Source organism: Bidens hawaiensis, unplaced genomic scaffold (genome assembly GCF_021521415.1).
Source record: "Bidens hawaiensis isolate Kalapana, Puna unplaced genomic scaffold, B.hawaiensis_p1.1 tig00027996_1, whole genome shotgun sequence".
In the NCBI taxonomy this organism is placed as follows: domain Eukaryota; kingdom Viridiplantae; phylum Streptophyta; class Magnoliopsida; order Asterales; family Asteraceae; genus Bidens; species Bidens hawaiensis.
In genome coordinates, this window is record NW_027494539.1 from 30,371 (window position 1) to 40,681 (window position 10,311).

General features: G+C 40.0%; 1 protein-coding gene across 1 annotated transcript; it reads left to right on the forward strand.

The window, feature by feature from the left end:
• The first annotated feature begins 4,289 nt into the window (after positions 1 to 4,289).
• LOC143576106 (uncharacterized) lies at positions 4,290 to 8,098 on the forward strand. Its single transcript, XM_077060291.1, has 2 exons — positions 4,290 to 6,923; positions 7,449 to 8,098. Exons 1-2 carry the CDS (start codon positions 4,331 to 4,333, stop codon positions 7,838 to 7,840), a joined length of 2,985 nt encoding a protein of 994 aa, XP_076916406.1. The 5' UTR covers positions 4,290 to 4,330; the 3' UTR covers positions 7,841 to 8,098.
• The last annotated feature ends 2,213 nt before the right edge of the window (positions 8,099 to 10,311 follow it).

Sequence of the window (10,311 nt, forward strand, 5' to 3'; positions counted from 1 at the left end):
CGAAGGTAGGTTTCCAAGGAGGTATGGCCGGCTGCAACAGTGTTCCTGTTCATCAACAGTAGCCTACGCACGTGCCCTGCTGGTAGTTGGTGGGTAGGCAGCGGCTGATAGCGACCAGGCCTGCTGTATACTATTCCCTTTCCACCAACTGCCGGCTACGCACGTGGTATGACAGTAGTTGGTGAGTAGGCAGCGGCTTAATAGTGATACAGTACAGGAGCATGCTGCTCGCCATACTGTATCAGTGAGCTGTCGTATCTCTGATCAGATCTTTCGCCCATACCTCGTCAGGTACAGTGAAAGGTCCTTCAGTATAGACTGGCTTATTTGGGCGGGAGTATTCCCCCTCCCGCCTCTGTGCGGGATTGCTCCCGGCTTTGCTCATTCCTTCAGGTGACACTGAATCGAGAGCTAAGTACCTAGTGCGTGTAGCCATGCTGCGCGGGTGGCCTTCCCTCATGGCTTGTATCCGAGGCTGCGGGAACAGGCGGAGTCCTTCACCATGGGAGGCATTTCCTGCGGGACCAGCTTGCATACTGCGCGTAAGGACGTCACTTCTCTGAGCATGGTTGGTCCTGCGGATCCAGTTGGTCTCTGCGCAGACGTTCCTGTTTAAGGTGAGTCTTGCGGGTCCAACTGGGCTCTGCTGGGACCTACCTCTTCAGTATGGATGCCTTAAAATTGATCATTTAACAGAGGTATGATACGCCATCCTATTTGTTGCAGTTATCGGACATGGAGTTATGTCTCTAACGTGACGACGTAAGTAACGACACGTCTCATTAACTTTCTTACTTGTTTGCAATGTGTCCTTTATGTGGCCGATTGTTGATGAAGTAGTATCTTGTTGGTGGTTGTTAAGTTTACTACATAACTCGAGTATTTAACTTAGCTTATGACTCTCTCTCTCCTCCCTCCAGATGCATGTGAACCTCTATTTTGTTCAAGATGATAGACAATCACTTAGTGCAAAATAACTAAATGTACTCATAACGTGCTCAACTTTGTTATTTTACCGAATTCCTACATTTTAAATGAGCAATAAACGTGGTGTACAAGTCACTAAGCATATGATGTAGAAGTCATTAATGCATAACAAGTCTCATTAAAAAAACTCATTTGGCCCATCGTTTCTTGCTCGTTGTGATCCGTTCACAAGGGCTTCACCTTCAAATGCATGTGTTTACGATGCAACCATTGGGAAGAGTTGCTCCACCTCAGCCACAGACGATCCCTAAATGCGTGATAATCTTAGACTGTCTGTATTACAGATGTGATCAGTACTATAAACGCCTAAATTGTATCCTTCCCACAAACACTTAGATGTACATTAAAGTTATATAAGATAAGTTTATTAATCTATAAAGTTGTAGGTTAAAACTTTATATATTACTAAACTTTTATATAAGATGTGCATCAAATTAAAACTTGTATTAAATTAAGTATTTATACAGGTTATAAAAATATCAACTTTCTAAAATTTTTGTAACATAAAATATACATTTTAATAATTGTATGCGTTTGTTAATAGCAAAAAGAATTAAATAACAAAAACAATTTAAATAAAAAAATTAAACCAATTTTTTTATTTAATTATGACCCAATTACAAATTTTGTCCTTTAAAAAAAGCCAAATTACGGTTCGTGTCCTTTTTTAAGTTTCCTTGCAGGCGGTATCCTTTAAACATTTTTTTCCTACACGTTATGTCCTTTACGCTAACTGGGTTAGAAAAACTCAGTTAAATACCCTCACGTGAGGCGCATGTGAGGGCATTTTTGTCTTTTCGCCTGTAATTTGTCTAATATATATTAAAATGATTCTCTCTCTCTCTCTTCCCATCTTCTCTCTCTCTCTCTCTCTCTCTCTCTCCACACCAACATTCTCTCTTTCTACTCCGTCTTTTTGTTTCTCTCTACACCACAGCCGGGCGCCGGCGACCACCGTCACCAAAGCACCACCCGACCACCGTCACCCCTTTAAACCCTAGCCACCACCACTTCCACACCGTCGTCGCCACCATATAAAAATTTATACTAAAATCGCCGCCGCCATCTGAAAACCCATTGATACCGCTACCACAGGCACCATCTGAAATGCCATTAAAACTATCGCACCTCTGATCTGCATACATGTTTCCGACCAACCTGTTATGTCAATATATTGTTAGTGGTTTGCCTCAGATCTGAAGGCCTTGTCTTACGGTGTAAGGTGGCGGGGGTGGGGGGTGTATATTTGGTGCTGGTGGCGGCGGCGGAGTAAGTGATTGGATCTGCAGGTGAAAGGGTGGTTGGTAATTTTTTTGGAGAGGATTAAAGTCTGGCAACAGTTTGTCTCACAAATTCAAGTTTAGTTCTTGATGTTGAGTTTCAAAAGATTATGAGATGAAGGTTGGTAGAGGCTGGGGTTTAAAGGTGGTGGTGGTGGTGGTGCTGTGATGGTCCGGTGGTTGTTATATCAAGATACAAAGAAGAGAGATGGAGTAGAGTAATTAACTATTATCAATATTTTGATATCGGAGATGGTGCTGCCGTCTTCATCGCCGGAGAAGAAGACCGGAGATGGTGCTGCCGTCTTCCTCGCCGGCCACCATTACGACAGCTTCTACTTCCCTAGAATCACCATCGCCGTCACAGTCGGTTTTTCGACCACCATTACGGCAGCAGCTACGGCGGCTCCGGAGAGGCTGTGGGCGGTAGATTGGTTGGTGAGATTGATGATGGCGAGGTTGTGATTCCGGTGGTGGTGGTGGTGGTGAGTCCGGCGGGGGTGTTTAGGGTGGATTCTGTGATGGGTAATTGGTTGGTGAGATTGATGATGGTGATTGAAGAAGATGTGGTTAGTTGCAGAGATATATGAAAGGACAAAACTACCCTCACATGCGCCTCACGTGATGGGATTTAACTGACTTTTTCTAACCCAGTTAGCGTAAAGGACAAAACTTGTAGGAAAAAAAAGTTTCAAGTACACCGCCTGCAAGGAAACTAAGAAAAGGACACGAACCGTAATTCGTCTTATTTTAAAGGACAAAATTTGTAATTCTGTCTTTAATTATTTTAGTTGTGTGTGTGCATTTTATGAGTTAGTGCATTCGACACTATTCTTATTTGGCCTCTCTCCAAATGATTTGATGCACACCCTCCTGGCCTCATGCATAATCTAATTCTAGCCTTTGATTTTGACACTTCTCCAAATTGTTTTTTGTACAAATAACACCACACAAAATACAACTACCATCTGTCTTTCCTATCCCAATAGCACCTAAAAACTGATCAAAGTTTTTTTAAAAAATACTACTGATTATAATAAATAGCTAATTTGTAACATATATTCACATGATAAATAACGATTACTGGAAGACCTAGTTAGAAAAAGGTCTTAATTTGTGTCCGAAGCTTTTTTGGCTGAAGGCACGTATGCCTAGGGCTATTCCCGAGTCGAGTCAAGATAGTTTCGAGCTTGAGCTCGAAATTAAACGAGACAGCTCAGTTAGGTTCGAGCTCGATTTTGAAGTTAAACAAGCCTAAGATCGAGCCAACGAGCCGAACCATGACCCAAGCCGAGTTAGGTCGATTTTGACTCGGTTACAAAAATAAGCCAACTCATCTTAGATTGTTTCAAATCAAACTTTTTTAATTAGTTTTATTTGAACTTTTATCGAGCGATCTACGAGCTTTTAAAACAACCATACGTCTGCCCAAGCCTCGCACCACGTTGTAAATAAAAGATATAAAACATTTTACCTTATTTCATGTTGAAATGTTAAAAAAATTAAAAAATTTAACAAGCCATGCAATTAAAGGAAAGTAAATAAATAATAATAAAAAACAAGCCACCCTGACTCCCATAAAGACCACATGATCACTCACTCTTCACTTTACCATCTTTATGTATCCAAACCCCACTGTCAATTTCCGACTACAAAACCATCTCCGGCAGCCATTTTCAAATAATAATAATAATAAAAATAAAAATAAAAATAATTCATGCAATAATAAAGTAGCATCTAATCATCATTAAACCTCACACCTCGTGATTTGTATCCCCATGGACCACTGTCTCAGTCTCTGTCCCAAATGTTCACCTATACATACATTTCCTCTGTATCTATATATACTTACTTAACCTCCAATTCCCCAATTTCATTCCACTTAAACCCTTCATTTCAATTTCTAGTAATATTATTATATTTTTGAAACAATAATAATACCACATTTCGTTTAGCCCCGTTCATCTTCGGTCGAGCTATTACGCACTCTTTTAAGGGTGCCTCTATTACACAAACCTTTATTATTATTATTATTATTATTATTATTATTATTATTATTATTAATGTTACGCGTTGTATGCTTCGTGCTTGTGTTATTGATTCCGTACGGTTATTGTTTGAATGAAGAAGCCCGTTACCTGCACCGGTTGAAGCTAGGGTTTGACGACCCGGACGGTTTCTTCTCCGGCTGGGTTGAACCGGTCTCCGGCGGCAGTCCGTGTAACTGGACCGGCGTCACGTGTTCCGAACCGGGTTTTGTTGAATCTATTGATTTGTCAAATGCCAACATCGCCGGCAAGTTTCCGGCGGTCCTTTGTCGTCTCACCGGACTAAAATTTGTGTCACTGTATAACAATTCCGTCAACGGCACACTCTCCGGCGAGTTGTCCACGTGTCAGAGTCTCCAGCATTTGAACCTCGGTCAGAATCTGCTCACCGGCGAACTTCCGGCGAAGTTATCCGACCTTCCGGAGTTAAAATATTTAGATTTAACCGGAAACAACTTCTCCGGCGACATTCCGGCGAGTTTTGGAACGTTTAAAAAGCTTGAAAAGCTTTCGTTAGTCGATAATCTCATCTCCGGCGAGATTCCCGCGGTAGTCGGAAACATTTCCACGTTAAAACACCTCAACTTATCATACAACCCATTCTTCTCCGGCGATATTCCGCCGGAGATCGGAAACTTAACCAACCTTGAAGTATTATGGCTTTCCAACTGCAACTTAATCGGACCGATTCCTGACTCACTGAGTCGACTCAGTAAACTCGTCGATTTAGACTTATCCGTTAACCAACTCACCGGTCCGGTACCGAGTTCAGTCACCGAGTTAACAAATGTCGTCCAAATTGAGCTTTACAACAACTCGTTGACCGGTGAGTTACCAGTCACATGGTCAAAGATGACGTCATTAAGATTAATTGATATCTCAATGAATTTATTAACCGGAACGGTGCCGTTTCAGTTATGTGCGTTACAACTTGAGTCATTACATTTATATGAAAATAAACTTGAAGGGAATATTCCGGGTATCATTTCAAACTCCAGTAACCTTTATGAACTCCGGCTGTTCGGAAACAAGTTTTCCGGCGAGTTGCCGGAGAACTTAGGGAAGAACTCACCGTTAACGTGGGTTGATGTTTCGAATAATCTTTTCTCCGGCGAGATTCCGGCGAGTTTGTGTGCTCACGGACGGTTAGAAGAGCTTTTAATGATACATAATAAGTTCTCCGGCGAGATTCCGGCGAGTTTCAGTAGTTGTTATAGCTTGAACCGGGTTCGGTTAGGGTATAATAATCTTTCCGGCGAGATTCCGGTGGGGTTTTGGGGGCTTCCGAAGGTGTCGTTACTCGAGCTTGCTGATAATTCGTTCACCGGGGTTGTTGCGAAATCGATTGCGGGTGCCGGAAACTTGTCGACTTTGAATATTGCGAAAAATAAGTTTTCCGGGGAGTTGCCGGATGAGATTGGGCTTCTGGATAATTTAGTTGAATTCTCCGGTGAGAATAATCGGTTTTCGGGTGAATTACCCGCGAGCATTGTTAATGTTGAGCAGTTGAGTAAACTTGATTTGCGTAATAATGGAATATCAGGTGAAATCCCGATGGCTATCGATCGTTTAATGAAGCTAAACGAGCTTAATTTGGCTAATAATAAGTTTACGGGTCGGATTCCCGAAAAGATTGGGGAATTATCGGTTTTAAACTATCTCGATCTGTCCGGAAATCAACTTTCCGGGGAGATTCCGATAGGGTTACAAAACTTGAGACTCAATCAGCTCAATTTATCGAGTAATTCGCTCACCGGAGATATCCCGCCGGTTTACGCTAAGAAAATATACATCAGCAGCTTTTTGGGCAACCCGGGTTTATGTGGCGACATCGAGGGTTTATGCGACGGGAAAAACGTCACGAAAAGTACCGGTTACGTTTGGTTACTGCGGTCAATCTTCGTGTTGACCGGTTTCATTCTCATCATCGGGGTCGGATGGTTTTACTTTCGGTGCAATAATATAAAAAACGAGACTGAAACTATTGACAAGTCGAAATGGACGTTAATGTCGTTTCATAAGTTAAGTTTTAGCGAGTACGAAATCATGGGTGCGCTCGATGAGGATAATGTGATCGGAACTGGGGCGTCGGGAAAGGTTTATAAAGTTGTTTTGGGCAATGGTGACACCGTGGCGGTTAAGAAGCTATGGGGCGGTTCTAAAAATGAGGATATTGAGAACGGGCCGAGCTCAGGCTCGGTTGTTGATAACGGGTTTGAGGCGGAGGTTGAGACGTTAGGAAAGATCCGTCACAAAAACATAGTTCGGCTTTGGTGTTGTTGTTCTACGAAGACGTGTAAACTTTTGGTTTATGAGTATATGCCGAATGGTAGTTTGGGGGATTTGCTTCATAGTAGTAAAAGCGGGTTGCTTGATTGGCCCGTAAGGTATAAGATCGCGGTTGATGCGGCCGAGGGTTTGGCTTATTTGCATCATGATTGTGTGCCCGCGATTGTGCATAGAGATGTCAAGTCGAATAATATTTTGCTTGATGGTGATTTTGGTGCTCGGGTGGCGGATTTTGGTGTTGCTAAAGTTGTTGATGGGAAAGAAAAGGGCGGGAAAGAGATGTCGGTTATTGCGGGTTCGTGTGGTTACATCGCTCCAGGTTCGATCTTTTTACGCAACAGTATAAAACCTTTAATGCATAGTGTACAAGTAAATATAACACATTTGCTTTAGGATTTGATTAGAGGTGTGAATTTCTGACACGACACAAAATTTGCGGTTTTGGGCTAAGTATAAACGGGTTTAGGACGAACCCACTTAGTTAAACGGGTCGTGTTCGTATCAACATGATGACATGACGGGTTCTTGGGTTGATCTGTTTAAACCGTTTATTTTACTTTTATCTTTTAAATCTGTTTATTTTTTAAACTAAACTGAATTGAGTTTTTTATGCAAAAATTAAGAACTTATAAGTTGACATAAGTACATCAGATTTTATGATTAAAATATAACTGCTTTATATTAATTTGTATTTTTTGTTGTAAAAATGAAAAATTGAAGTATTAATATGCAAAAATAAAACAAAAATCGGGTTAAACTGGCCGTGTACATGTCAACTTGTTGTTAATACTCGTGTCGTGTTATGATTTAGATATATAATTAAACAACTTGCTGCATGTTGCAGAATATGCATATACATTACGGGTGAACGAAAAGAGCGATATCTGCAGTTTCGGTGTCGTAATACTAGAGCTCGTGACCGGAAAGCGCCCGGTTGACCCGGAGTATGGAGAAAAGGATTTGGTCAAATGGGTATGCGCTACATTGGACCAAAAAGGTCTAGATGCGGTACTCGACCCAAAACTAGACGCGTGTTTTAACGAAGAAATATGCAAAGTTCTCAATGTTGGTCTCTTGTGCACGAGCCCCCTACCTATTAACCGACCATCGATGAGAAAAGTTGTTAAGATGTTGCAAGAGATCGGTTCGGTTAATCCCATGAAGTTTGCATCAAAAGACGGGAAGTTAACGCCTTATTATTATGATGACGGGTCGGACCATGGTAGTGTGGCTTGAAAGAAGTGGAAGGACGGGTTTGGTTTTTGGTTAATCATCGGTTGTGGATGCATTGGCGAGTTGTACGGTACAACCGATAAAGCTGGGAAGGGGAAAGAAAGTTTTAAGTTATTGGTTTGGGGTGTGAGGGGAAGAAAGTATGTTATGATCTTTGATAGTTGGGAAATATACAAGTGTTGTGTTGTGTTGGCATCTACCCTTTTCATGTTTGAAACTTAGAATTAGTATTATATTATTTTATTTTAATTTTTTATGCTTGAAAATATGAGGGGAATTAAAAAGTCAGTAATTCTTGAAAAAATATACTTGAGTTAATTGAGATCAGGTCATTAGACTGGACGTATTGGAGGAATATAGGGCGTTAAGTAGGATCATGTGGCTGCTAATGTCGTTGTTAAAAGTAAACCATTACATGGCCATCAAATATGGCGCTTAACGGGCTACATGGTGAGAGTTTACTTTTTTTTAATTCATTAGATTAAGGCCCCATAATGGTTAAGGAATAAAGAATTGAAATTTCAATTCATTAAATATAATGGAGCTCGTTGGGAGTCTTGGAGACCTCAAAATACAAACACAGTAAATAAATTTCAATTTTTACACCGTATAAATTAAAAATTTGAAACATTTTTATCACAGCAAATTATGTTTTCTACATTACTAGGCCTTAAAAACATCATTATTTACTATATTATAAAATAGAACTTTGGTGCCGCACTTGGCGGCACCGTACTGTTTGATGAATTTTGGTTTTTGTTCGGTTACCATAATAAACGTAATGGAAACTGATCAAACGTCATTTTTTCCAGTTTCGGTACCATAACAAACCTGAAAAAAACCAACCGAGTTCGCGCAAAATCGCGACCTTATTTAAAGCCCATGACCGACAACGCGCGGGTTTTACCAGTGCTCAAGTATATCGACACCCCCCCACCCCCCACCCAACACACACACACAAAATAAAATAAAATTGGTCGATGGTTCGCCTCAACTTTTAGATTTTTTCGTTTTTAGTTCCTGTACCACAATGTAAGTAATCAAAACCGACGAATCCGTGTCAAGTTACCGCCGGGACCACAATGCTTGTGTTTTACCACCGCCCGGGTTTGCCAACCAAATAAATATTGTCTTAAATATTTTGTTTTCTTCTATGTTAATTTGACGAATTAATTTTTTTGGGTTTTAACGCTCAAATTTACCAATGATGCCTATATCGTAACGAATGCAGCTGATATTGATCGAATTCGTGTCGACTCATTGTCGTAATGCTCGTGTCTTTTCAACGCTGGGATTTTGCTAACTGTTGCGCCCGTTAGAAAAACTAGTTTGGAACAATTGAAGAATTGGCGACGCCGCAACGATGAGGAGAGCAACGGCGATGAGGAGAACGATGATTATTACGAATAAATAATTGTACCAAATATATCGTGTCAACAAGTAAACTATCTTTTTTTATATATAAAAAGTGCTCTAGTTATTTCAGATATCCTTTTTTTTACTTATTTCAAGCATCGTTTTTTTCCTACGTGTTTGTGATTTTTATTTTATTAAAATGCTTTAGTATTTTATTGTGTTGCTTTTCATTTAAATTATTATTTTTATTGAATAATAAAATATAATATGATTGAGCATTAATTGCAACTAGTTGGAGACCACCGTGCGTTGCAGCGGCTCAAACTTAGTTAACATATGTATGTAGCGTGCCTAATAACGTAACATCTACTATACCATAGTTACAAAAGATTTAAGGTTTCTACAAATATAACTATATGAGCGCATAAATTTTTCTCGTCACCATGTGGTTAATAACAATATATTGTACATGAGTTGACAGCTACAATTAACTTTGGTTGTACAAATGAGTCTTTTACTTTGCCTTTACTCGATCTGTAAACTCCTACTCCTTTCAAAAGTTGACCTTTTCAAGTCAAACTATGATTCTTGGACCTGCAAATTTCATTCTAAATACCACCACTCTAACCTGCCACTGATCTGATGCAATATCAAGCAATTATCGATTATGCCCTTTGACCTCAGTTTTATCCGCAGCTTGATCAATCTGAAATCCCAAATTTCAACTAAGCCCTTCTAACTTAAGTTAACTTTTAACACCCGCTGTATGTCAAAAGCAGCTGATCCAAAATTGTTTTCTCACCAAATGAAGATCCTAGAATTTGATTGCAATTACTCAGTTTATCAGTTTGCGTATCGAGATTGCCCATCTTTGACTAAAGAGTCAAATAAGGCTACAGTTCAAATTCTGATACTTTGAATTTTTGACCTGCAATGAATTGTCATAAACAAAACTCTCAAATAATTAAATCTCAAGTGGCACATCCAAAATACTCAAAGCTACTAACATCATCTCCTGAAGGTTTTGCTTGATCCATTTCAACAATATAGCCCATAAATAAATAGGATAAACTACATTTACATACATAATGATGATATTATGGTTTATACAATCAGAT